Source organism: Zonotrichia leucophrys, chromosome 1A (assembly GCF_028769735.1).
Source record: "Zonotrichia leucophrys gambelii isolate GWCS_2022_RI chromosome 1A, RI_Zleu_2.0, whole genome shotgun sequence".
NCBI classification, from domain to species: domain Eukaryota; kingdom Metazoa; phylum Chordata; class Aves; order Passeriformes; family Passerellidae; genus Zonotrichia; species Zonotrichia leucophrys.
The window spans coordinates 37,439,148-37,467,094 of record NC_088170.1 but is presented as its reverse complement, the minus strand read 5'-3'; the positions used below and the strand labels follow the sequence as shown (position 1 = coordinate 37,467,094).

Genomic DNA, 27,947 nt, shown 5'->3' with positions numbered 1-27,947 from the left:
GGGCGGCGGGGCCTGCGGGGCGGGGCGGGCGCGGTGCCCGGCGGGCGGCAGGGGGCGCTGCGGGGCTGGCGGCGATCGCCTCACGGGCTGGCCCGGCTGGGGAGGGATACGCGGGGGCCATCGCGTCCAGCCCCTGGCCCTGCACAGGGGTCACACCACGGGCCCCAGGAGCCTCAGCGGTCACAGCATGTGCCTGACAGCGTCGTCCGAACGCTTCTTGAACGCTGTCAGGCTGCATGCTGTGACCACTTCCCTGTGAGCCTGTTGCTGTGGACGACAACCGTCGGGGTGAAGAAACTTTTTCTAATGTCCAACCTAAATCTCCCCTGACACTGCTTCAGGCCATTGTCCTGGGTCTTTGCATTGGTTGCCAGAGAGCCCAGCGGCTGCCCATGCACTCTCCCTCACGAGGAGGTTGCGGACTGCAGTGATGCACGGGTACAGCCTGGGGCCCCTCTGAGCACCACAGGGCCTGACAGACCACCACCAAAGCCTGCGAAGCAGCACTGTACTTGTGGCGTCCAGATATCCCAGGGATCAGCTGGGCCTGAGGCACCCACAGGCAGTACTGGAGGGATGCTGAGGGTTGGACACTGGCCTTGCCTTGGCGATGCGGGGGGATCATGAACAGCCTTTAGCTTCTGAGAAGCAGAGCCCTTATTTCCAGGGCTGTGCTGCTCCCTGGCCCTTGCCGTGAGCTGTTGCCCCTTTGTTAACTCAAGACTGAAAAAAGACAAAAAAAAAAAAAAAAAGACAACAAAGGCTTCCGTAAAATTCCACTGCCTCCTTACATTCCAATTTATAATGTGAACTAATACATGGAATCGTAGAATCGTTAGATTGAGAGGACTTCTAAGATCATCAAGTCCAACCATTAACCCAACCCTGTCATGTTCAAAACAGCCATGTCCCCACCTGCCACAGCTTTTCAAATACTTCAGGGATGGTAACTCCAATACACACTTGGGCATCTTGTTCTACTTCCTGACCACCAACAGTGCAGTAATGTTTCCTAAAATCCAGTGGAAACCACCCCTGGAGCAACTTATCCTACTGCTTGTTACCTGGGAACAGAGACCAACCCCCCCATGGCTGCAGCCTCCCTTCAGGGAGCTGTAGAGGGCAATAAGGCTTCCCCTGAGCCTCATTTTTTCCAGGCTGAACAACTCCAGCTCCCTCAGCTGCTCCCCATAACATTTGTGCTCTGGACTCTTCATCAGCTCCTTCTCTGCCCTTCTCTGGACATGCTCCAGCACCCCAATGTCTTTCTTGTAGTGAGGGCCCCAAAACTGAACACAGGATTTGAGCTGTGGCCTCACCAGTAGCAAGTATGAGGGAAAAATATTAACATAGTTAATACACTTCCATACCATAAAGACTGCTTGATAACATAGCTAGGGAAGGGAATTTCCCTAACACTGTGTGGCAGTAGCAACTGGCTTTGCACACTGAATTATTCTGTGTGAGGTTTTGCAGTAGCTCCAGCAGGCTTGACCTCCATCCTGCCCCTTCCTGGGTGCCTTCCCTGTCACCCTCCAGTCTGGTCAGCCTCTCCCCAGCCCAGTGCTCCCCTGTCTGTGGTACAGGCAGGAAGGGGCCTGGGCAGAAGCACTGCAGTAACAGAGATAGACTCAGTTTTTCTCATTCTGAGGTCAAAGCAGAGGATGACATGCAGTTATGCAAAACCTCAGAGTCTAGTGTACCTCAGTGGCCTGTGGTCCACCTTGCTGCATCTCCTGATCTTTGCCTCAGGCCTGGATTTGGCTCCACCTTGGTGTGGAAGGGGGTCCCAAACCCATTCTGCTGCCTGCTGGTGCTGGCTCTCCCTGCCCTTTCAATCAGGGTACCTCCAAAAGGCAGGAGATGTGCCAGGGGAGAAAGAAGCCTGCAGGAGAATGAAAACACATCTGCCACTCTGCAACAGTCTGGAGAGGGGATGCAAAGGGGAGCAAGACAGGGTTAAAGAAAGCTGACATCACATGGCCACTGTGGCGTTTTTGATCTTGACAAAGGCAGACGGTTTCCCTCATTGCCAGCATGAGACAAATTACAGGTGAAGCAGAAGAGATTACAAGATACTTCTGGCTGTTTTTGAGTTTAGTGGGGGGAAGGGAGGATGAATTCAGGGCAGACGTGTCCTAAAGATGGGAAATGAGCAGATGAAATAAACAACAAGAGCCAGCTCCCAGGCTGGGGGGATGTAGGGAGCAAATAGAACAATGTTCCTGTTGGGCTGCTGAAGGTGTGGAAATATGGTAAAGGCTCTGGCACCCACCTCAAAGGTGTTTGTTGTCTTTCTGCCCCCTGTTACCTATTCTCTGGCCCCACTGAAGGACCTGGGGGGCTTTAGGGTCTGGTCAGGGACATGTTTGCTGTACCCTGCTGCTGCAGGCTTCCGTCTTCTCACTATGCTGGTGTCTGTTGATATTCAGCAGATCCAGATAAGCTACCACTCACCCACAGTTAGAAAATTATTTTTCGTGGTAGAGGACATTGTAAGGAAGTGGAGACTGGTCAGGCACTGTGCCTGCAGCTCTTGCCTAGATCTGTAAGTTGGCAAGGAGAAGAGGGGAGAGGGATGAGATGTGGTTGGTGTTGGAAACCAGGATGTATTTTGCATGTTCCTGAGTAATTATGTCAGGTTGTTTCACCTCTTGCTGCCCCATTTCCAGTTGCAAAGTGGGAGTAATGAGTTGATCTTTGCTTTGAGTGGTGCAGGAGAGCACAGATGGGTGTCGGTACACTGGCCCAGAGTATAAGCAGATGGGACAAGAGCAGGGCATGATATGGAAGGAGAGAGCTCCTGATTTTACTCAGTGGGCCATTGTACATTGCTCTGGTAGCACAAACCATTCCACAAATGGGTAGAAATGTATTACAGTCAACATGAAGATGTTCTGACGCTGCCCAAAAAACACAATTGACATCAGCAAGAGTTGGCCTGGCCATCGTGAATGCTCCCTTGGAAGGGGGCAGCTGCTCCTGCAGCAGGACCGCACCAGCCAGTACAAAAAATGTTAAAAAGCACACCTCGTCCTCACACATCCATGGCCAATTTGCTGTACGATTCATGCAGTGGCTGCATCTTGAGATATTTTCTCTCTGATTTCTCCCTAGGCTCTCTCTGAGCAGCCAGAGGAGCAAAGGAGACGGGCTTTGGAGAAGGTCTAGAGAGGAGCACTGACCTCAGCATGGTCCCAGCTGTCTCAGTGACACTCCCAGCTCCTGACAGCCCATTCAGGAGGAGCTCTGTGAGATGTCACCCTCTCATGCATTACTGGCTCCAGGCTGACTTCTCACTGTCCCTCCTGGGAAGCCTGCAAAATAGAGCTCGTGTGTATTTGATTGCACTTGTTCTCTCACTAATAGACAAAAATTATATCATTTGCAGCAAGTGCAGATTATTAGAGAAATTAATGACATTTTCACATATGTTGCTGGCAACTTCTGCTTCCTTTGGCAAAGGCTCTTCACAGCTATATTTAGACCCAAAGTAAGTCAGCTTTTTTTGTTCTGCTCTTTAATTTAACTCACTATACACATTTCCTTCATTTTTGATCAGCTCAGCAAAGCTTCTCTAATAAGTTGGGGTTTTTTTCGAAGTTGCAGAAGCACCCAGAAGTTGGGTTAGTCTGCTTTCCCACCAGAGTATCCCCAACTGATGCCCTGCCATGCATCCTGTGTGCCTTCTGCATCCTGCAGCAGCTCCCTCACCTCCTGCAGCTGAGCAGGGAAGCATTTCTGTGACCCTTGCTGAAGATTTGTCCTCTACTGCAGACCTTGGGGAGGGCAAGTTTGATAAACTCCATCTTCTCCCATGCTTCTGCCTACATTGGGAGAGCAATATTGGGAGGTGGGTGTTGCTTTAAAGACTGGCATCGACCTGGGTCTGGTCATCTGAGAAGATGCTGATAAAGGGCTAAAAGACACTAAAGAACAGTGGAAAAACTTGTTAAGAAAGACTGCAATAACACTTTACTCGGTCTGGGATTAAGCAGAGCTCAGTACATTGTTTGTGCTGTGATTTATGGATGTGCTACAAGCAGGAAGCAAGTGCCTGAGGCTGCCTGACCATCTCCTTTTTTTCCAGCCAAGGTTTTTGTCTGTGGTTTTGAGAAGGGTTTCATGATTTCTGCTCTGGCTGGGTGGCCCTCTCACATCAAACCTGACCCCATGTTGCCTTTATCCCACAGGTGAATTTGTGGTTGCCCAGAGACATGGAGGGAGTCAGAGGCTTGGTGATAGGCAGGTGTCCTGGGATGAATGGCTTTGAGGGGTCAGTGTGTCCACAGACACTCAGAGGCTTCCTGCCAGCCAGGTGAAGGGGGCTGGAAGGCCCCAAGGCAGCAGGCAGAATGATATGCACAAGCTTATGCCTGGAAGACCTGAGTGGCACACAGCAGCCTCATCTGAGGTGGAAGCTGAACGGCAGCTGAAGTGTTTCCATGCAGATTGAGCTGCACTGGCACATCAGTGCCTGGAGCTGTCTCACAGCTTTAGCTCTTGCTGGAAACCAAAGGCTGTGACAGCACCTGAGAGCCCAGTCACGGGCAGCAAGCAGCTGCATCAGAGGCACGGGGTCTTCAAGCGTGTCCCAGCTCCAGCAGCACAAAGCCCCGTGGTTTTTTCTTGCTGTGTCCAAGGGTGCTTCAGACTCATCTGGGGGGATTCCTGCTTGAAGCAAGAGAGGCTGCCGCATTGTTACCTTGCCCACTGCTGTGGTGGTGGCTGCAGAATGACATGATCACCATTCCTTGTCACGTCCTCCCAGTGTTTGCGTGGCAGGGAAGCGAGCCAGAGGAAAAAATGACCTCATGAGTCAAAACTATTGCTGTTCTGGGGTTTTGGCTGCATGAGCAGCATGCTGGCATCAAGCCTGAGCTTAAATCTGGGAATGAGTTGAAGACTGGCAGATACACACTGGCTCTGATGTGCCCCTGAGGTGACCTAGAGCAGAGACTCAGGACTGTTGGCCAGGGACAATGGGAGGACCTCACACGTTGTGGCATGAATATACCTGGCCTGGCAGTTACATGAAGAAGAAGTGAGGCTCAGAAGGACCTAAAGAGGATGAAGAGGAAATCAGAGAGCATACCAGTCAGCTCCCACGGCTCCATCACAGCCTTGTCTCTGCACTGGTGGATGAAACCCTGGCACAGACCAGGTGACAGAACCTTGTCATGCATTACCCTTGGAGCTGGCAGGTGTGCATGGGCTCTGTCACCATCCACAGCTTGGCTTGGAGAGAGGATGAACTCCTTTGTGTCTGAAACACAACCTACTGGGAATTGAGACCTCAAATCTCACAGCTCCTGGAGTGTAGCAGACACAAATTCGGGCCTCATACATTTCAGTGGGTACTATTAATCCTGAAAACCTTTACAATAACCCACTGTGGCACACCTGCAGGGTTGTAAGTGTCAAAAACTAAGTGGGTGGAGCTGGACAGCACAGGCAGGAGAGCAGGCAGTTCTTCGGGCTGGAGCCAGTTGTTTGATTGATTTTGCTAAAACTCTTTTGTGTTAAACAATTTCTGGGTCATGGTGAAAAATTCTCTTTGTAAAAAAAAACCCCAAAAACAAACCAAACAACAAAATTACCTCAATATGAAAAAAACAAACCTATTTGCATGTTCCTATTTTTGTGCTGCTGAAAAGCTGAAAATGTTTTAACAAAACATTTCTTGTCAGCAACAGCAATGACAGAACTAGGTATGGATTCAGGAAAACGGTATTTCACTGAAAGCAAGAATAGTACTTCAGACAGCATTGTTTTTCTGTTTCCTGATGGAAGATTCTTTTGGTCAAAGTGTTGATCGGTTTAATTTTACATAAAAGCCCTGAAGGGAGTACTAACCCCCATTTGCCTCTAACCTCCCTCTCTCTCTCTGCCTCCCATCCTCTGATGAAAAACCACCAGCCCCCAGTCCTTGGGCTGCACGCGCTGGTAAATCTGTGGAGCCCGAGCATTCTGTCCATCTCCATCAGCTCTAGCTCACACACGTGTGCCCCAGCATTTCTCCTCCTCCGGGGCTGCAGCCGGGCTGCGGATGATGCGGGAGGAGGGAGAGCATCCCGCGGGCAGCTCCCTCGTGGCTCTGACCCGGGTACCATGTGCGGGGGAGCTGGGGATGCTCGTTGCCATAGCGACCTCTGCTAAAACGCTCCCCCCTCCCCGCGCCGGGATGCAGCCCGCTGCAGCCGTTCCTGCGTGCGTGGGGGTGCCCCGGGGAGGCTGGAGCGGGGCTGACACTGCCGGGGAGGCGTGGGGGAAGCCCCCGGGTGTCCCGCTGGGCAATGAGGCCACGCTGCTGGCTGCCTGTCCTTCCCCCGCCCGCCGCGGCTGCTCCCGCCATCCCTCCCTCCCTGCCTGCCTCCCGCCCAGCCGCGCCTGTCGCCTCCCGCTGTCGCCCAGCTCTCCCGGCGCGGGGTGCCTTTTCCCTGGCACTGCCTGGCCGGGAAAGGAGCCTGACTCATCCCGGCTGGCACCCGGCAGATGCCGGAGGGAGCAGTCCCATCCCGCCCCCTGCACCCGTGGAGGAAGGTAGGTGACAGGTGTCAGGGCACGGAGCGGTGCGTGCTGGGGATGCGGTGCGTGGCAGAGAGGTCATGTCTGGGTCCCAGCCATCGGCAGCTGTGCCCCGGGGTGCCAGGTCTGGGGGAATCTCCTGCGGTCGAGGTGAGCCCACGGCTTGTAATGCTGCAAAATGAGTTGTGCTCCCAGCCATGCACACGGGAGGGTTCTGTACCCGAATTCTCCTGTGGGCTGCTCCCAGCCTCCCCCAGGCAGTTTGTGCCCTGCCACTAACAACGTGGCCCCTGGGGCTCCTGTCACAGTGTGCCCACAGCACCTCGGGGGCGGTGGGAGGTGGCATAGGGGATCCACGGGTGACATTGAAGGCAAGAAGCTGGAGTGAGGTGTAGCACAGGTTTAAAAGAGTCACACAGCTTATCTATATAAGGCATGGTTTTGGATTGAGGACCAAGGACTCTTTTGTGTCTTTGGGGGGACATGGATGTCCCACTGCAAAATGAGGTGCTGAAGATCGACTGGTCTGGCAAGGTTAAGGCACATTTAATATCTGCAGAACTGCCCCAGAAAGCTGACATCTTTAAATGAAACTCCCTCTTTTCAGTATTTGCAGCCAAAATCTGCTCACCTGCCTGACAAAAGCCGGCTCTGACACCTCATCCAGCCCTCGGCATGGCCATGATGAGGACCCTTCACTGAGGGGGTGGGGATGGTGAGCAGCGTGAGGACACAGCAGGACAGGGCTGCATAGCAAGTAGAATGAAGAATAGCTTGCTGGCGAGGAGCTAGGAAATGCTGGCTCTACTAGTGATGGAGGAAGGATGAATTGGGAAGTGTGCAGGGCTGCTTTTTATTGCAGTGCTTTTTTGGACGGCAGCTTCACTCACACATTTGGAAAGTGGATGATCAGGGAAGCGAATGAGGTTATTGGCTTTCCTCCCATCAGCCCAGGAGATCCAAGCTGAACTCACCTTCACAGTGTCCCTAATCCTGCCCATTGCTGTTGCCAGCCAGGGACAGAGAGCAGCTGCTGAGACACCTGAAAAAGGGGGGTGCAGCAGCAGCCTGAGATCCCCAGGATGTCTGCAGCTGCAGCTGGGGGGTGCAGGGGGTGCAAAGGAGCTACTTTTGCAGAGTGTGTAAGAAAGCTGTGCTAAGGGGTTTCTGGCCCAGAGTTCAGTCCCAGCTGCTGAGGGGAGGGGTTTGTGGAAGGAGTTTGTGCCTAATTCCTTACATGGTCCCCTAAGGTGCGTTAAGGGAAGCCCCTCAGCTCCTCACAACTCTGTGATGTTGTTGGAAGTTATGGTGGGAGCTTTCCTCAGCAGTTGTTCACCTTAGGAAGGCACAGGCAGCCATGAAGAGGCAGCAGCAGTGCCCAGATCAGATCCATGCCAATAAGTGGGAGGAAATCAGGCATTTTCTGCAGTTTCTTCTTATGGTAATAAGAACTGCAGCTTGTTTCAGATCTTACCCTTTGACAAAAAAGTTACTGTTACAGGTCCTTCTGGGACAAGAGGTGTCCAGAAGATAAATGCTGCTGGGCACATTGGAAACAAAACCAAAACAAAACAAAAAAAAAAAAGCCCAGCCCCTGGTGTGAAAAAGGCACCAACCTTATGGGCCAGGAGCAGGGAAGAGGATGCAAATGCTCAGAGTTCTCCCCAGCCTCCTTTTAAACAGCCCTGCCTGTGCAAGGAATTTGGGGATAGTTTGTTGTTGCAGAGGGATGACTTGGGCCATGGTCAGACATGACAGCTTTCATCTGTCTGGAAAACCAGGAGCTGGATGTGGGTGCACTACACTGTGTCCCCACTGAAGTCAATGGGCATTTCATCATTCCCACCAAGGGGTGAGGGTTACAGAAAGCCCCCTTTCAGGACTGCATTTTTGTGCCTGAGTCTGGCATCACTGTGCTCTCCCAAGTGTGAGGGTGCCAGGTTTAATCCACCAAAGCCTTTAACAAGCAGCACATTCGCAGTGAAAACCCAGAAGATCTGGTGCCTGGTGAAGTTGTAGCTGTGCTTTTTGTGTGAGATGCTTTTTGATCCCCTTTTCTGTCCCTGCATGATCCACACCTTGCCTGTCATTTTGGTGCAGAGCAAGCAGCAGAGCTGAACAAGCTGAGTACCTTTGCAGGTTGCAATGTGGGTTGCTGTCTCCCTCCCAAAGGATGGGGATAAGGGATGGGATCAAATGTGATGCCATTACAGATTTAAATGGCCCTAAGTTAGGGTGCATGCCCTAAGCATGGCATCAGCAGGGCTGTAATGGTGGGCAGAGAATGTACCAGGGCACCAGCAGGTTATGGGGCTGAGACCCCATTTGTTCATCCCTCCAGAAATATTCAGCCCTGACCTCTGGACAAGGAGATGTTTGCTACTTCCTGCTCTCCCATGTTTAGCGCTGGCCTAGCAGCAATCACACGGTGTGGTGTTTTGTGCTCCCCAGGGCAACGCTGCTCCGGACTCACCTCACACCCGGCTGGCCAGGGGCTCTTGGCAAGGCGGATCGGCTGCTCCCGGTGAGTGCCCCCACTGCACAGTGGCTGATGTGGTGGAGGGATCTCAGGCCTGCTCACAGACTGGTGCTGAACCAAGGACCCTGTGCCCTGGCAAAGCAGGACCTGAAATAGAGGTGCAGTAAGGGAGGGCTCAATCCTGAGCCAGACCAGCTCAGACTGGGAATTCAAAAGGGTGATGGGGTGTCAGGGGAAGCAGATTTTCCCACAAGCAGGAGGTGAAAAGCAGCTGTATTTACCCACTGCCTACCTTTAATCACTGGCAGCAGGGCTGGGGGCAAGAAAGCTCAACCCTCTCTGTAGGGAGGGAGTAGGATTGATACTCTGTGTTGGGCTCCCAGCAATGACCCCAAAAGCATTGACCTCTCCCAGTGGATGAGGTGTTTTCATGTGCAACCAAGCATGAGCCAGGTGCAGCAGGGCTGTGAGGAGGGACTGGGCACTGCTGATGAGGCAGATGTCTTATGATCAGTGTTGGTGGAGGAGGTGGTTTTGGGTGGTGAAAGTGTGTTTTGGGTGCTCCCACTGCATGAGCTTTCTCTCCTTTTCTCTGGCAGCCATGCCCCACTTCTTGGATTGGTTTGTGCCCGTGTATCTGATGATCTCCATTCTCATCCTGGTGGGCTTTGGAGCTTGCATTTACTACTTTGAACCGGGACTCCAGGAAGCCCATAAGTGGCGAACACAGAGGCCAATCATGGAGCGAGACCTTCGGAAGACGCTGATGATTCGGGACAACCTGGCCTTTGGGGTGCCTGAGGTCTGACAAGCTGCCCATTGCAGCCGGAGGAATCTCTCCTGGGTGGGCAGCAGACCACAAGCCTCACTAGGGATGGCAGTGCTGCCCTGGTAAAAGTGGGGCTGGTCTTCACTTTGCTCTCTGCTGATGTGGGTCTCGTACTCATCACTCACCATTCTGCCCCTTTGCTTCTTAGTCAAGATTTGTTTGGCTGGGCTTTCCATGTGCTCACAGCTCTTAAGCCAGCCAAGGACTTTGCTCCTTCCTGTGGCCAAGACTGACTAACCACTCAAATGAAATATCCCTTGTTTAATCACTTGAGTTTGAGCTGCCTGGCACCTTGACAGGATCTTGAGTAGGAAAGGTACCAGGTTTTGCAAAGGGATACAGAACCTTGTACTCCTACTCCCTAGGTTAAATCTAACACAGTCTGTCTAAGTCCAAGGGGTATTTTGGGGAAGATAAATGGGGTTTCAATACAAATTGTTGCTTCAGCTGAGCTCTTCCCAGCACCCACTCTTGATGCTAGGAGGTGAGCTTGCTGAAGCTCTGCGCAGAGGGACCAAGGGCTCAGTGAGCCTCAGAGACTGAACGTCTTTATCCTTGCTAAATGCACACCCCTTCTGTGTCTGTTTGGGAGATGGAGAACATCCATCCCTACATCCATTCCAGATGCACCACACTGAAATTAAAGGTCTTTATTAAAGAGGTTGGTTCAAGTCCCGTGTCAAGCTAGAACATTCTGCAGCTCTGCATGCAGAGGTGCTGCCAGACTTACCACATCAGCCACTCCTGATCTGCCTGACCTCCTGCTCCTCTGTCATGAGCGGAGATGGGATAGTCTGTGAAGCTACTTGCACTTGTTCATTGCACTGCAGAGCCCTTGGACAGGCTCTCTTTCTCAGCTGTTTCCCAATGAGAGCTGTGAAGCATCCCTCAGCTCTTTTCCACCCTGCATGTCTCTGAGAAGGAACAATGAACCTGCCAGATAAATAAGCCCATTGCACCACCTTTGCTTCCTGAACCCAAGCCATATAATGTGGGTCTGGCACAAAATCCCACGTTTATAGGCTTCCTGCACTGTCATGGGGATGACCAGCCACCAAAGTGCTGTATGAAGCTGTGACACTGGGCTGAGAGGGATATCCCCATCCTCTCTCTCCCTGACAGCCCAGTGCAATGCCCAGTGTGTACAGGAAGGCCTGAGAGACCAAGGAGCCTGTGGCAGGAGGTTGTGTCTCCTCTCCTCCCACCCCAACATCCACCCTTTGCATGCATGTAGGTGCTATGGTGCTACCTGTGAATGCTCTGGACACAGAGGGATCTTGTGTGCCCCTCTCCTGCATTTCCCAGGTATGTTAGCTGGTGTCACCATCCTATGTGCACGTCTGTGCATCCTGTGCCACCATCTGGGCCAGCCAGGATATTGGCAACCACATCTCCAGCGTCCTTCCATTGTTATGGCTCTGTGCTCCAGTCCCCAATGGCTCCTTTCAGCAGCAGGGCTCCTCAGGCCAGCTGTGAAAATCTGCCACAGCCCCTGGCTTGTGTCACTCTGCCCCACCTGTGAACCTGGGAGCAGGAAGTTTGTTCCTCCATTCCCACAGAAAGAAGGAGAGTTCACTGGGCTGCTGTGAGTGGTTTATGCAGGGAAATGCAGTGAGTGGGATTACCCCTGTGCCCAAACTTTTGCTTGCCCTGGCAAGGAAAGGCTCATAGCACAGGTGCAGCCTGAAAGTTGGTAATTCTCTGGGGATCCAAGTTAATTTTTAGCTCTAAGGAATGGATCAGGACATCCTGCAAATATCCTGGGTCTTCCTGGGACATTTCATCTGCCAGACTGCAATTGCATTACCATTCTTTTCCACACCAAAACTAGGCACGCTGGCAGGAGCTTTCTGGCTCTGTTTCAGACAGAGGACAAGTCAAGAGTCCTTTCGTTCAGCCAAGTGACAGAGACTGTGATGCAAGTACCCTAACTGGGGAGTCTCACTCAGCAGGGAAATGCAGTGAATAGGATTACTGCTGTGCCCAAAGTTATACTTGCCCTGGCAAGCAAAGACTCAATAGAGCAGGTGTAGTCTGAAACAGATACATTTTCATGACTTGGGGCTGTAAATGGAAATGACAAGGGGCTGGGTTGCATGGCATGATGTGCCACCCTCAGTTGCATGGCTCACATTCCTTGCCCTCTGGCACATCACAGCCATATCTCCAAACACCAGCTTGGAAACCTGCTTCCTCTCCTCAACTCCCTGATGGGTGGGATTGCTCTGTAAACAAACACAACTGAGCTGTGGGGTAGCATAAAAACCTCTCCACTGGAGATGAGGGGCTTGGAGCAGTCAGGAAGAAGTCAAACTGGAGGAAGGGGAGCCTGCACTCACAGGGGTCCCAGAGCTCTCCCCTGCTCTGAGTTCTCCTCTGCATGCTGCTGTAATTGTGTTGAGCTCCACTGCTCATGACTCCATGCAGAAACTGAGCAAAAGAAGACAGCAAATGGGTGAGGGCTGGATTAGAGAAAAACTAATTGTTCATCTCCTCTGGCTTACTTTTTGTGCTGTTTAGCCCTGACACAATCAGCATTAAGCCAGGTATTTTCCATGGCTATGAAGGACTATTTTGTCAGCAGTGTCAAAGGCTTGCACAGTGGAAGCGTGTGACAAACTGCTTGGTTGATGCTTTGTTTTCCTGTTGTTCCCCCTGGGAGCTGCCTCCCTCCAGCTCTGGGCAGGCAGCAAGGAGCAGTCTGCAGTGAGGTTTCCTTTACAACAGGGTAGGTCTCCATCCACCTGGCTCCTGTGCCAGCTACACTGCCGGGCTATCCTGGAATAATTAAAAGCAAATGCTGCCTGAAAACTGAGATTGTTTCTCCTCTGTGGGATCTGTGCAGCCAGAAAGACCTCAGGGAGAAGGAAATAGTCACAGATACTGAATTAAACTGCATAAAGAATCAGAGAACATACTTATTGCTGGAAATACTACACAGTATCAGGTTAGTTTTTTTAATGTTTTCTGTCTCTTTGCCCTTAAAGAAGCAGAGAACTCACACTGTCCTGAGCTCTGCCTTCCACCCGCATTCCCAATGACTTGATGTGGGTCATTGGATGATGATTCCTCATCTCCTTCCTCAGCCTTGGTCACCCGAGATCATGCAATCATTGTCCCTGCCATACTGTAGGTACTGTGGGTGCCTGTCTCTCCTTTTGTTTGCTCCCACTTGCCCACCAAACCATTCATATTCTCATCCCATCCCACCAAAACACCTTTCTTCTTTCCTCCTTGTTTGTTGTGTTGCCCTTCAAAGTCTCTTACAGTGAGGAAGGTGTAAAGTGGCAAGCTGAATCCCTCTTGACCCTGAAAATGCCACAAAGCTGGCAAAATTAAGACACAATCATAATAATGATTATAAGGAAGAAGCAAAAGAAGATCAGAATAAGGGAATAAAGCAACAACTTGGACAAACATCCAAAAAGTGACCACTGAACTTGTACAGTGGGATATAAATTGTTGCACTGGAATATGCCATTTGAGGGGGAAAAACTAAGAGAAGAAGGGAAAACATTTCAAAAATTCAAATTTTTTTTTTTTTTTTTTAATCACACCCAGTGTCCTTGGAAGCAGACAGCACAGGCCTGACCTGACCTCTGCATCACTCCTGCACCTCCTGCCACGGGAGCAGGGAGCTGCCCGTGCTGTGGGGCTGCCCGTGCTGTGGGGCTGCTGGTGGCGGAGGTCAGGAAGGTGCTGGTCATTCGCAGGAGTGGCCATGGCGCCCAGCGTGGGAGCGAGCCATGCCGGCCACAAGAGCCCCATTGTCCCGCTGGAGGCGGGCTGGCCGGACAGGGCTGGAGGTGGGGGCTCGAGCATGTGGGTGACAGCAGCCCCAGGGAGCTCTGCACCCCGAGACACCACAGCCCTGACAGCAGGGACGGCCTGGGCCCAGCCCTCGCACCTCTGCTTCCAGCCGGCAGCCGACCATGGAGGAGGAGATCGCCCTCCCTCGCAGCTGCCTGTCCGCCCCCGGCAGCCCCAGCGGCCCCAGCCGCATCCCGGGCCCCTCACGGCGGCGGGACGGGCCCCTGGCCGTGGCCGCCCCCACGAAGCGGAGCTGCCTCTCGGTCACGCTGCGCCGGGCGGCCGGGCCCGGGGGGCTGCCCTGGGAGCGGCTGCGGGGCCCGGCCCCGGTCACCCCGATCCCCCCGCGGCCCCGGCCCGTGGCGACCGAGGGGCCCCAGCGACACCGCAGCTCTGACGGGACCGAGGCCACTCTGGTGGCGAAGATGGGGCTGTCCTCCGTCCCACCACGCTCCGGTGGGTCTCCGCTGACGGGATGGGCTGGGCAGAGGGAGGGAGGGAGCACCAAGGGGTCCCTTGGCGATGACATGAGCCCAGCATGGGGCAGGACCCTTCAGGGGAGGTAGGGTGATGAGAGGGAGGACAGGAGCTTCCTCCCCTTGGAGTGAGTTCCTCTTGACCCACGCAGGAATCAGGCGTGGGCAGCAGCTGGTGCGGGGATAGCCCGTGTGCTTGTGAGCCTGGCACCCAGCAGGAAGATAGCCAACACGATGGTCCCTGTGTCAGATTTTCTGGGTGCTGGTATGCCTGCCTGCCTGTCTGTCTGTCTGTCTGTCCAAAGCCAGTCTGTTCACTGCTCAGCCTAGCCCGGGGTAACTGCTGACAATTCTAAATGTTCCCAAAACCTGAAGTGGGTGCAGTTTTCTTTTTGTCCCAGAGCACTGCAAAAAGAGGAACCCCAAACCCTTGCCAAGTCTGCCAGGCATCCCACAGCCTAGCCCCCACCCAGGGGGGTTGTCTTGTGGTGGAGGAACACGGGGTGCTCCTGTCTGGAGGTCACAGCATTCCCAGATGTCGGTGCCCCAGCACAACGTGACAGGGACACAGAGCCTGTCGGGGCCAGGGCTCACAGATGTAGGAGGACATGCAAAGCAGGGAAAGGGCATCCCCCTCCAAAGATACCAGCAGCCAGAGGCAGCCACACGGCTCTCCAGGCACAGCCACATCCACATGGGCACATGGAGCTGCCTGCCAGAGCACAGGGGGATGTGACCTGTGTACCCCAACATGGTCCAAGTGGGAGGACCTGTCCCTGCTCACCGCACACAGGCACACACAGGTTTGCACACACACGCACGCAGAGGGGACAGCGCTGGCTCTGCCTCTGCGCCTTAGGCTGACAGCCAGCAATCGTGGTGCTGGAGGAGAAAAGGTTTCTCTCACCTTCACGGCAAAGCTGAAGGGCAAATCGCTTTCGATGAACCAAAACATTCTCAATTTCCTCCCTCTGGGAAAGCAGAAGGAGATTTTGCAATCCCCTGATCCTACGAAATACCTAGGGGCAAAGAGCGCCCTTTCTCAGCCCCGCCGTAGGTAAGCTGTGAAGGGTTAAATATGCCCCTCCCTAAACAAGCAGAGATGCTGAAAAGGCTGGGGAATTGGGAGGGAAAAGGGCAAGAAAAGGCCTGGGGGGTGTGGGTGTGCAGTGAGAGCCCCTCCAGGACACGGGGGCCCCATCGGCAGCGGCCCCTCCAGCCCGAGGCCATGGCTCCCCGCAAGTCAGGGAGGCTGCCGGGGGCCTGGGATGGAGCCGGGGGCCTGGGATGGAGCCGGGGGAGGGTGCGCGGGGGGAGATTTTGCGGAGATGTTTAATATTCAGGTCACATGACGATGGCAGCAGGAGCAGCACCAGCATCCCCGCTCTGCTGAAATAGCCACTGGAGAAGGAAGGGAAGGAGAGAGGGGGGGACAAGAGGACACAGGGAAGAAAGACAAAGGTAAAAGCAAGTGGAGCTTTGTCGCCCACCGTGCTGCTTCATCAGCGTCAGGCTAGAAAAGTGGGGGGAGACCCACCCCCTTGGGAGAGGATTCGGAGACAAAGGAAGCTTCATGTTCAAAGGTAGGATGCTCCGGGCTTGGCAGGGCTGGGCAACGCCAGAGGGACACCGCTGGGGCTTTTTGCGCAGGCATCCTCTGTGTGCCCCCACGCTGCCCAGCTCTGGGCATGGGGGAGGGATAACCCCGGAGGGCAGTGGGGGAAATCGGTCTCGGCTTTGTCTTTCCTCTGTTTGTTCTTCTTGTATAAAGGAGAAGGAGCAGGGCTGGTCGTGGTGCTGATGGGGAGTAGGTAGTGCCAGGCACTGCTTTGAAAAGAAGGGATAATCCAGCTGGGCAGTGCCACAGGCACCTGGCTTGTCCCTTGCCAGTGACAAGCAGTGGGGATGTGCTGTGCCTCTCCCTGGGCATCAGCACAGGAGCCAGCAGGCTTGCAGGCAGGGGCACAGGCAGCTGTGGTGGTGTGGCTGCCATGGTCCAGGGGTGCTCAGCATCCTCTCGCCGTGTGATACAGCTGTGCCACCCAGGGGGTGAGCTGGGACATGGGACAAGGATTGTACGGCTGGAGAGCAGCACCAAGGGCATGGCTGGGGCTGTGGTGGCTGGGCTGGGATGTGCCTAGCTCCTTCACCTCCAGCTTCTGCATCTCCAGAGAGGCTTCAGCACACGCTGCCCTACATTTCACTGCAGCCGGGCTCTTGCCCAAGCCCTTTGCAGAGTGCTGAGGGGAAGAAAGGCTGCTGTCGGGAAGGCTGCAGCAGCCCAGAGGATTGGGGTGATCTTCAAGCCAGGCAAAAAGATCTGGTAAGGAGAATGGTTGTGTTCTGTACTCTGAGGTCAGGCAGTACATCCGGCAGGGCTCAGCCATTGCACTGCACAGATGAAAGAAATGCGCTGGGGTCATCATAGGAACTGAGGAGGGAAAGGTATTTTTTCCAGTGGAGAGATGCTCAGTCCAGCACCTCTGCGGATCTGAAGCAAAGCAAGGAGCGGGTCCTGATGGCCATGAGCTCCAGGGAGGCTGTACTGCTGAAGCAGCTGCTTGCTTTCTTTCCTAGGAACCTGGCATCACCCTTTGAGGGCCTGCTTCTGCCAGCCACCTTCAGGTTTTGAACCCATTCCTCCTCCCTGTTCCTTGTCTACATGGAACAGGGAGGAGGTCCAGAACGGTATGGGTGGAAGGGGCTGGGGTGAGATGTGAGTGAGGACCACTGCCTCCAGCTGCAGAGGGACAGCCTTGTGCTGCACCAGAGGAGAGCTGCAGCAAGGCCATCCATGTGTTACGTGGGGGTTAAATAGCTTTTCCTTGCTGGAAGCTGGTTTGTGGTGAGCACTGTTTGCAGCTCTCCCTCCCTCTTGCCAGACAAAGGATGGGAAGGCAGGGGGAGGGGATGCGACTGTATCTGGGTTATCAGGACATAGTAGATGTTGGTCCCCACTACCTGAGCCCCCAAGGGACCTGCAGGGCCACCTCTGTCCCCACACAGGTCCTGTGAACATCAGAGCACGAAGGGTGGTAGATCAGTGGTGGTGTCTGCTGCTGGCCATATATGTCGGCCTTCCAGGAGGAGGTTCTGGGGTGGATCAGTGGGTGTCAGAAGCAGGAGCTAGCTGGGACCATGGGGACCTCTCTGGGCACTCATTGTGGTTCTGCCTGTCCCTGCCTCAAAAGCTGTGCCGTCCCTTGATCCAGTCACATGGAGCATCTCCTCTGAGCCAGATATTATTCCCTAACAGCCCAGCCCAGAGCCACCTCCTACCGGATCTGGGCAGCAGGGGGGCATCACCAGCTACAGCCCTCTTAAATGAGCTTCTCTTAGCACACAGAACAAAGCAGCAGGGAAAAGGGGGGGCTTGTAAACAGCATATGTAAGTGGTTAACCTTGGCTAGCCCTCTATTCATTATCAGCTGTACTGGCTGTAGTGCCCTCTCAATGAATCATTACAGGGGACAGCTGCAAGGGCTACAGGACGTGCCCAGGACACAGAATGCCACCCCTTGATCAGCCACTCAGTGTGCTCAGGGGGCTAGAACCATTAGCTTTAGTGCACATAAAACAGAGCCACTCCCAGGAGAGCAGGCAGGCGTGTTTCATGTCTCAGGGACAGCTCTGGTCCTGGTTTTGCACAGCCCAGCAGGCTGTTCCTCAGCTGGCTAGTTGAATTCATCTGTGGGAGGCAAAAGGTGAAAAGTCATGTGCAGAAAGATGAACTCTGGGCAAATTTCTGCAAAATGGGGGCTTCCCTGCCTGAGGCTGTATGGGAAGCAACCTCACACAGAGAAGAAGGCAAGTGACCTAGAGGAGAAAAGCAGGTGGCTTTCTCCTGGTCTCAGGGTTTTCTATAGCTGCCCAAGAACCTGAATCTGAAATATCTGCCCTGGTCACTGCAAGCTCCTGGCTCCAACACTGAAGCTTGTATTATGATGTCCACAGCAGTTAGCAACATCTCCTGGCTCTGGGCAAGGCTTTCCTTGGTGAGATTGAGGGATGAATTATGAACCTCTTAGTGAGCCTTGAGGCTGACAGCAAATTCCCTCCTTCCTCTTCCCTGTGTAAGAACAAGGGCTGAAGGAATAAAGGAGAGAGCAACAGATTCCCTGAGGACAAGCTACCACCCAGGCAATGAAAGGGTCACAGCCCACATGGCCCCTATTCTGCACCCATCCCATGCAGCTGCTCAGCTGGGCTTTCTTCCCATCTTGACCTGTTCCCTTCTACCTTTGGAGTTTATTTGCCCCCATTTCTCCAGTAGCCAGGTGCCTCACTGGGGCCACAGCCCCCTGTCCCTAATTCCCTCATTGTTCTGTTTCTCTCTCTTCTCCCACTCTTAGGGCTAGGTAGGAGCCCAGCAGGGTTGTGTGGGGTGTATGTGGAGAACGCTGCAGCAGCAAAAGGGACACAGCACAGCCACACAACCATGATACAGGATATAGGTGATGTGGGCAGCCTGGCAGAGAGCGAGTAAAGGGTAGGGTGTGGGAGAACTGGCTGGCCTGGCCCCCTGTGCTGTACCAGAGAGATGGGCTTTCCTGGCTCACATCAGCTTTGATAAATCTGAAAAAAGACAACGGGAGCCTCAAGGGATGCTTCGTCAGCAGGAAAGGCACATACTAGTTGTGATGGGTGTGAGAGAGGATTGCAGCTGAGAAGCACTTGGTGTGGCAGGCTGCCTCCTCCAGCAGCTGCCTGGCAGCATGAGGTGCTCCAAATTGCCAGTCTGACTCAAGCCAATGGTCCATCTTGTGCTCTGGTTGCCCCAGGGTGCTGCTCGCTGCTTCAGGAGAGGCTGATGATAGTCCAGGGTGCCTTCACTCGGTGGGGAAAAGCAGGAGGGCCTGCCATCCTGCCACTGACCTCTCCTGTGTAGGCAAGGTGGAACAGAGGTGGCACAAGAGCCTTCAGATGTTACCCACAGTGCTGTACATGAGTGGCTGTGCTACCATCATCTCACACAGGGGAAAACTCTTTCTCCCAGTTTAATATAAAAGACTTCCTAAGCGGTGAAAAGGAGCTGGGTGGAGGCACCCTTCCCCCTGTCAAGGGGGACCCTTCCACAATGTCTTTCCTTAGCACGTGACAGTGGAATATTACAGCTTATAAAAAATGTAAAATCTTCACTGTGTAGAGCAGCCCTTGTGTCAGCACTGGAGCTTTTATGTGGGAGTGCCAGGCAGGGTCCCCATTCAGCCATGGAGCCTGCTCCAGCCTAACCCTGTCCTTGAACAAAATCTCTCTGACCTCTTCTCAGTCTGTCTCTGCCTGGCTTGACTAAGCTGTGACAGGAACCCCAGATTGGTGCCATCAATTTCACTAGTCCAGTGACTTCTGAGTCATTTTCCTTGTGAAGAGGGGCATGTGTCACCACCAAATGGCAGTTGCCTGCCTAGCCGCTCATGTTCTTTTCTGCTGCCAGTGGATTCTGATAAGTGGAGAAAAAAACCTCTGCCAACATGATGGAAAGGGATAATTTAGTGTGAGATACTTGAATTGAAGTGGCATCCAAAACAAATGAAGTACTTACCAAGCAAAAATGCATTCTGTCTCTATCCTGGAAAAATAACCCTCTAATGAGACAAAGCATGGGGGAGTCAAGTAATTAGAGTGGGAGAACCTCTAGTTTGCAGCTGGCTTGTATATGAAAGGTATTTGATTCCTATCCCCTTCATCTTCCTTTCCAGATTCATCCCTCATGCCTGCCTTCCCCACCAATTAGAGCTTTTTTTCCATGCCCTGTCCTCTCCCAACCTCCGCTTCCTCCCAGCGGGTGGGAGCTACTCATTAATGAGACAGAGATAAATGGGCAAGGACTGCCCCTAGCAATGTGTGCCATCACCCAAAAAAGGGTCAGGGAGGCTGGAAAGCCCTCAGGGTTTTCTTTTCACCCGTTTGTTTTACATGGAAGAAGTGAGGAAGCAGAGATGAGGAGGGAAAGATGCAGATAATTAATTTTCTGATCATGATGATTAGTTTCTTGAGTATGACAAAAACCATTGGTCTATGGGTGGGAGGCAAGCACAGAGATTATGGCCAGGCTTTCACTTCCATCACTGTCTTCCTCTGAGGAATTCAGCCTATGCACCACAGCCAGTAATGCGGCCACCCCTGGCAAGGGCCAAGTGTGAAAGTCCTCCTGGTACATCCCAAACTCGGTTTCAGTGCCAGGACTTGACACATAATTTTTTTAAGTCTGTTCCATCACAAATTTTATGGTGAACTTGGAGGGCCAAAACACTGATGATCCTGTTGAGAACCAGGAGACAAAAATAAGGAGACACACCTGGAACTTTGAGCACCTGATTATCAGCCCAGCCATCCTTGCTGCCCCTGCTCCTGCTGTTTGGAGGGAGCCATCAATACACTACATTCTCAATGAAACCCCCTTCACCTCCTCATCTGGAGTGGGACACAGAAGAGTGTGCTGGAAACTCAAGTAGATGTTTCTCCATGATGAGCCTTACCACTAAAATCTTGACATTCACTTATCCTCAGTAGCCCTTGAAAAGAATGCTCAGTGTTGCCCTCAGCCCTTGTGACAGATAAGCAAGGAGGCTGTTGTTACACCTCCATGATGATTTTTCAATCTTTGTCCCCATGCAGGACCAGTGGACAGCAAAAACGAAGCAGCCATGTCTGAGCTGGTGCCAGAGCCACGACAAAAACCAGTCGTACCAATGAAGCCCATGGGCATCAACACCAGCTTGCTGGGCTACATCGGTATCGACACCATCATTGAGCAGATGCGCAAGAAAACCATGAAGACAGGTTTCGACTTCAACATCATGGTTGTAGGTAGGCAGAGACCAGCTGAGGAACTGGGAACCATGGCCAGGGACTGTCCCAGGGACTGAGGCCAGGTGGGAGAGCAAGCCCTGCTGGGAGGGCATGAGGGAGCAGGCAGAAGTTGCTCTGAGGGAAAACAGAGCCTGCACAAGACAAGGAGACCTCCAGCCCTTTCCCCTGCCAGCCTGGCTGTGTTCCTTGGGCCTGCTGTCATCACCAGGCTGTGGCAAATGTCACAAGCTTCCTCTCTGCAATCCTCAGGTCAGAGTGGACTGGGAAAGTCAACGCTGGTAAATACCCTCTTCAAATCCCAGGTGAGCCGCAAATCTTCAGGCTGGAACCGGGAGGAGAAGATCCCCAAGACAGTGGAGATCAAAGCCATTGGGCACGGTAAGAGCCAGGCTGCTGGGGTGGAAGCAATACTGATGCCTCAGCATAGTCTTGCAGAAGATCCCAGCAGTCTGTGCAAAGAGTTCTTTGGTATTAGGCAGCTCTTTCTCCATAGGAAGCTAAAGGACAGTTTTAGATGGCCTCAGAGACAGAAAAGGCTTTTCTTAAACTGAAAAGCCCCAGATGCCACAGCCAAAAGTGAGGGGTAGACAAATAGAGAGACTTCATCACCTAAGACATTAGTCTGCAGTTGTGGATTAAGCCTTGCTGTAAGTCATGTTCACCTGCAGTAACATTTGATAAGCTACACAAGTTGCATTGTTGGGTCCCATCCCAAGCCTGATAGTGCACAGCTCCTCATAAAGCATCAGAACAACTCCTGTGGTGGTGCAGGGTAATGAACATCATCTCAGATTCAGGATGATGCATTAGAGGGGAGAAGTTGTGTTAGGGTAGGTACTACCTTTGGGCCACAGACTGAGCACAAATCCATTTTCCTGTGACAGAGTGGTGTAAGGTGGCTTTTGTGCAGATATTACCAAAATTTGGGGTCAGACATGGAAATGAGGGTCACAACTGTTGAGGCATGACACAAGCTGGTCTGGTTATGCTTGCTGGGCAGGGACGAGGGCACAGCTCTCTTGTTCCCTTGTGGGACACAAAGACATGTTTCATGACAGAGCAGGTCCCCAGGGAGGAGTATGATTGTTTGCAATTTTCCCCCCAGTCATTGAAGAAGGTGGTGTCAAAATGAAGCTGACAGTGATTGACACACCAGGATTTGGAGACCAGATCAACAATGAGAACTGGTGAGTTTTAAAAGGTCAAGGCCTTGTGTCCCAGAAAGGGATGAAGTTAAGATGGTATATGAGTGACTGTCATCTGCTTGGCCCTTGAAAGCATCTGGGATCCTATTGCACTTGGGGACTAATAATGGGGCTGTGGAACTGTGAAACCATGGGTCTGTGTGTGTGACTGGGGGTATGCACATATTACATGGTGAGTGCTTATATCTGTGACCAGTTACAGAAACTCTTAATCATCTGTGCTGATGGTGAGATGCTTCGGGTGGATTTTTTTTTTTATGCCTGAGACTGCTTTGCTCCTGACAGAGCTGGGAACACTGTGGGCAGGAACACGAGGAGATTTGTACCAGTCTATTCATCTCTTTCCCACTTTAACAGCTGGGAGCCTATTGAGAAATACATCAACGAGCAATATGAAAAGTTTTTGAAAGAGGAGGTGAATATTGCAAGGAAGAAACGAATTCCAGACACGCGCGTGCACTGCTGCCTCTACTTCATCTCCCCTACAGGGCACTCGTATGTACACTGTCCCTTGTCCTTCCTCCAGCCCTTGGTACCTCTGTGCCAGATATGCACCCTACACTGCTGCACCTCAGACATGGATCCAGCAGGACTGGGCACTGTTTAGCCTAACTTTGGGAGCTGTGGGGCTTGAAAGGGTCTAAGCTTACAAGAGCGGGAGAAATGCCACTGTGGTTTTTGGGAGAGGGCAGAATGGATGGGAAGAAGGAGATGAGAACATGGTGGCAGCAAGCAGGGTATGTACAAGGGAGGGTTCACTTGTGCCCTGGTGCTTGGACAGTCATTAGGATGACAGGCTGGGAGGGTAAAAAGTGACCCCTTCCATCTTGTTCCTTCTTGGGCTGCAGCTTGCGGCCTTTGGACCTGGAGTTCATGAAACATCTCAGCAAGGTAGTGAACATCATCCCAGTTATTGCTAAGGCTGACACCATGACCTTGGAGGAGAAGACTGAATTCAAACAAAGAGTGAGTATCTCCTCTTCTGGATAGGATCCTTCCCTGCCCTGGCTTGGAGGTGGGAGAAATGAGTGGTATCCTTCTTCCTGGGATTGCAGTGCAGTCCCCAGGGTGTGCACAGAGTCCAGCGCTGGGTTGCTGGGTTAAGTCCTAAAGATGCTGCTGTTTATATCTCTGAGGGCATCTGTTAGAGAAGGAAGAAATGTGTGTATCCTTGTGATGTCTTGTGATATGTTCTGTCATGGGAACTGGAGAGCCAGACAAGTAACTGAGGTTGGGAAACAGACTCATCATTGCTGCCTTGTGTTCTCGCTTTACTGTGCACTTCCTTGGGACAATCCCTCCAGCTTCTGCCCCCTGGAAGGATGTCCCAGATGTGTTTGCCTGGCCTTGCCAACTGCCTTCCCTTCAGGTTTGTGCTGCTTTGTGCTCCAAAATGTCTTTCTGATTAGGTGCGCAAGGAACTAGAAGTAAATGGGATCGAGTTTTATCCCCAGAAAGAATTTGATGAGGACTTGGAGGATAAAACAGAGAACGACAAAATCAGGGTAGGAAACATTTTATTGTGGGAGGGGAAGGGTGGATGAGGAGGGCACCACATTTTGTTCTGCACTTCAGCATTATTGCCCTCACACATAAGAAATAAACTGCTTTTTAATCTCCATTTCTGTGGTAATTGCAGTCTCTTTGCAGGGATATCTGTAATGTAAAGCAGAGTAAAGCAGCAGTGAACAGTTGCACAACCCAATGGATTGCAGAGTCTCCTGCATTCTGTGCTCTGGAAACAGATAGTTTCTCCCTGTGCTTAGAGATATCTGGGTCCCCAATAGCTTCACCTACTGTCCTACTTCCCTGGAAGGCTGCACACTTACTCCATTTCTGGCTTTCCTCAGTACAATTTCAGCCATTAAACTTGATGAATATTCATGGGGCTTATGGGGAAGGATTATTTGAGTCCCATCTTTCTATTGTAAAGGACTAAAAATCTGTCAAGAAATACTCACCTTCAACTATCCATAGAAGCAGCTCTGGGCTGACAGACCCTCTGTTGGTTATGCTAAGGTACTTCTCTGGTGATCCCCCTCCTCAGAAATGCTGGAGATAGGTGCAGAAAAGCTCTGCCCCAGCTCCAGAGCCCTTGGCACTGCTGCAAGCTACCCACACAGCTTGTTGGGGTGCAAGAACACCTGGAAAGCAAGAGTCCAGAATTCTAGGGAGAGCACTGAGGGGTGAAAAGGACAGCCAGTGAAGTTTTGCTCTGGAGGATCTCTTCCCTTGGAGAAGGCCTTGTGTTTGTTGAACTGAGAGGTGGAAAGGTGGATGGGGAACCATGGTGGTACTGGTCTCTGGAATGGGTTCAATGGATCTTTCCACGTGTCTCTCCCCAGCAGGAAAGCATGCCCTTTGCAGTAGTGGGCAGTGACAAGGAGTACCAAGTGAATGGCAAAAGAGTCCTGGGCAGGAAAACACCTTGGGGAATCATTGAAGGTAAAAAACCTCTTGCTTATGGGAGCTGAAAGTATTGTCTGCAGATCACAGTAATAGACAAGGGGCCAGATAGCATGTCCTGTGGCTACCTTCCCATCCCATTTGAGACAAACTGCTTGAAACCAGCCAAAAGGAGAATTCTCAAATACCTGTGCCAGGAGGGAACTGCCATGGTCAATATGGTGCCACTGTCACCACCTGGCAGAAACTGGAGCCACTCTGAACACCATGATGTGTGAAGCTAAGCTCCTGAGGTTGTCTTGGTTTTCAAATGAAAATTCATGTGTGACTGCTCTTAGTGTGTCTCCCCAATGCTCGACAGTGTGACGTTCAGACAACTGTCTGTCCTTTCTGAAGTATGCAAGCTCTACCCACTTGGAACCTGTCCCCATGGAAGTGACTTTCCCATGCTCTGTGTCCACAAAGGGGCTGTTGAAAAAATCAAATGTAACAATTGCTTGCTTTCTTTTCAGTGGAAAACCTCAATCACTGTGAATTTGCCCTACTTCGAGATTTTGTCATCAGGTAAGGTCATGGTCATGCACCAGTTTGCTCTTGACGAGTTGGGAGTCTTCCTGAGATCCAGTCAGAATTAAATAGCCCCTACTAAAAGGGAAATAAAGTAAATTTCAGGCAGGGAAAGCTTATGTGGTATAGGGTTGGATTGAGTTAAGGGGTAGATATTCTAGTGCCTCTCTTAGTGACACTGTGTCAGGTAGGTGCTAGTTTTCATGTATGAGCTGGATGCCTGGAGAAAAGCAGGATACTACCACCCTTCTCAAGGTTGCAAAAACTCCCATTAAGGGAGTTTAAAAAAAAATCCCTTCTGGTTGCAAAAACTTTTATTTGCTGCTGACAACAGGTCAGTAATAAAGAGGTCACTACCACGTGCTAGACTGTGTTTCCTTCCAGGTTGAAGGATGTGCTGGAACATCTGAGCTGGAAGGGAAAATCTTCATATTTCAATAGCTTTCATTGTCCTGCCTTATTTCTAGTCTGTTTCATGAAGCTGCCTCAGCACAAATTCCGCAGGAGAACTGTAGATTCAGGGTGACCTCTCTTCCCTATAAAAAGAGAAACACAGTTCAAAATCAAAGCCCTGTGGCTAATTCCACTTGTGGGTATGGTGCAATTGAGACATTTGGCCAGGTACAATGCTTTGACATCACCCTACTTTCCTCTTTTTGTTTTGTAATACCTTCTGCAGCAGAGGTGCTTTTCCAAAGTCTTTCAGTAAAAACATCCTACCCAAATGATCATCACAAAGCCTGTAACAATCCAAGCCCCCATGCTGTGAGTGGAGGTCAGGGATGATGCTCACAGCAGCGTTCTGCAGCTTATGATCTGCAGTGAACCTGATTCACCTCCTGTTGCTTCCTTGCCTCACCACTGCTTCAGATAAGCCCCAGTCTGCTCTGACACACCAGGAGGGCCAGTGGCTGGGCCAGTTGCACAGGTGAGAGAAGGCCAGAGCACTGGCAAGCACAGCCAGGAACTGCAGCCCATGTCCTGCACCCTGCCTGTGTGTTCTCAAATGCTGATGCTCTAGCTCTCAATTGTGTATGATGGCACCCATGCTATCTATGCAGAAAGAGGGGCAACAATAATTAGCTAAACTGACTGACTGAAAAAATCTTCCATCTATTTGGGGAATAAAATTATCATCAGAAGAATAATACTTACTGTGCTGATATTGTCTATCATATCCTCTTTCCCAACCCACTTTGTCCCCTGCAGGACCCACCTTCAGGACCTAAAAGAAGTGACCCACAACATCCACTATGAGACCTACAGAGCCAAACGGCTGAATGACAACGGAGGGCTGCCCCCCATGACTGTGGAGACAGAGGAAAACCACGAAAGTAACCTGTGAAAGAGCCTCCCCCTCCATGGTCACTGGTGACTCTGGCCAGACAACCCACCCCTGCTACCCCTGACTCAGCCACGGGCCTGTCTCTGCAGCACGTGGGAGTGAGAGGCTGCGAGTGTGAGTGCGTGCGGCGTGCGTGTGCTCCCTGTGTGCCAGATAGGGACAGGGCATCCCCCCGGCCCTCCCAGAGTGTCCCCATCCTTGGTCTGTTTGTGCACAGTGCACTGTCCCCCAGCTTCCCTGCTCTCCCTCCTGTGTCTCAGCTGTGTATCTTGTCTGGGGGAAATAGTGGTGGGGGGGAAGGATTTCTAGGGGTGTGGATTTTGGAGGGGGGAGGTGTGGGGCATGCTGTAGTCCTGTTTTAATCACTTGGACACAAGGCAAGGAGAGACTCTGGGAGAGATGGTGGAGTCAGTGCATGCATATTTCAAGAGATGTCAGCAGAGATTTCTCTTGGATCTTCCATGGGTGTAAAGGCAGCTGGTTGGTCTGAGGGCATGGTGGCCTGGCAATTATTCCCCTTTTCTTGCTGTGGCTTCCCAAGGGGAAATGGCAGCTTGGAACAGGGTAGATGAGAGAAGACTGGCACTGTTTTGTGGTTCAGAGCAAGTGACTGGTGGGAGGAGACAGAATTAGTTCTTGGCCTGTAGCATCTGTTTGAGAAGCATCAAAGTACTTGGGGAAAATGGATATATTTTCCAAAAGACGCAAAACCTGGGGGGAAAGAACATGTTCCTGCTGCAGAGAGTGCATTTGCCCTGCCCAGCAAGAAGGTCAAAGCCATGCTTGTGTCACAGGCATTCGACTCTGTGCAGATCAGACCAAGCAGTGCTGGGGCCATGCCAGCTCAGGGAGTCACCCCATGCCCCTGCTGCACTGGTCTCTCTCCAGCAGCACCGAGCAGGTCCTGGCCAAACCCTTCCCCAAAAATGGCCCCGCTGCTGTGTGAGCACAGGGAGGACAGTGCCACAGGGGGTCCCTGCTGGGACCTCCCCCAAGGACAGCTCCACTCAGCATAGCACCTTGGGGATCTTGGAGGAGTGCAAACAGCCATGGACTGAGAAGCACCGGGCCAGGGTGGGGCACAAGAGACACCTCTTCCCCATTCTCCTCATTGAAATGGCTGCATTTGCTACTGTAGCAGTGCTGTTCCTCTGCTCTCCTACTGCGTCATGTCCTCCTCCACTCCTGTGCTTTTGTCCTCATTCCCTTTTAGCCCTCCGTAGCTTGCTTCCTTCTTTTCTTTCCTGTTTTTTATCCTTTAAGTCTCTCCTTCATTTCTCCAAGTACTTGAATATTTCTCTTCTCCAGGCTGTTTCCTCCTTCTCCCAAGCTCTCACACCTTCTTAACAATGTGCTTTTGTGTCCTGTTGAGAAGCTGTTGTTTTACCTTTCCCTGGAGGGGATGGGGAGGGAAGGTAAAGACCTGTGAGCAGAAAGAGGCACAGTCTGGGTGTCCCTGAGCGAGGTCAAAAGTGTCAGGGCTGTCTGG

General features: G+C 52.2%; 2 protein-coding genes across 5 annotated transcripts; both read left to right on the top strand.

Annotated features, from left to right (window-relative positions):
• The first annotated feature begins 6,069 nt into the window (after positions 1-6,069).
• SMIM45 (small integral membrane protein 45) lies at positions 6,070-10,515 on the top strand. Its single transcript, XM_064702304.1, has 3 exons — positions 6,070-6,543; positions 8,980-9,052; positions 9,607-10,515. The coding sequence occupies exons 1-3, from the start codon at positions 6,496-6,498 to the stop codon at positions 9,813-9,815; spliced, it is 330 nt and encodes a 109-aa protein (XP_064558374.1). The 5' UTR covers positions 6,070-6,495; the 3' UTR covers positions 9,816-10,515.
• Positions 10,516-14,973: 4,458 nt separating this feature from the next.
• On the top strand, positions 14,974-26,718 carry SEPTIN3 (septin 3). Of its 4 annotated transcripts, none has more exons than XM_064702296.1 (10): positions 14,974-15,179; positions 20,741-20,932; positions 21,185-21,313; positions 22,041-22,122; positions 22,498-22,635; positions 22,989-23,106; positions 23,550-23,645; positions 24,486-24,585; positions 25,059-25,110; positions 26,323-26,718. In XM_064702296.1, exons 2-10 carry the CDS (start codon positions 20,770-20,772, stop codon positions 26,456-26,458), a joined length of 1,014 nt encoding a protein of 337 aa, XP_064558366.1. In that variant the 5' UTR covers positions 14,974-15,179; positions 20,741-20,769; the 3' UTR covers positions 26,459-26,718. The 4 variants fall into 4 exon arrangements, with proteins under 4 accessions (XP_064558366.1, XP_064558365.1, XP_064558364.1 ...); XM_064702295.1 differs by lacking the exon at positions 14,974-15,179 and adding an exon at positions 15,441-15,705 and having other exon boundaries at positions 24,489-24,585; XM_064702294.1 differs by lacking the exon at positions 14,974-15,179 and adding an exon at positions 15,442-15,705.
• The last annotated feature ends 1,229 nt before the right edge of the window (positions 26,719-27,947 follow it).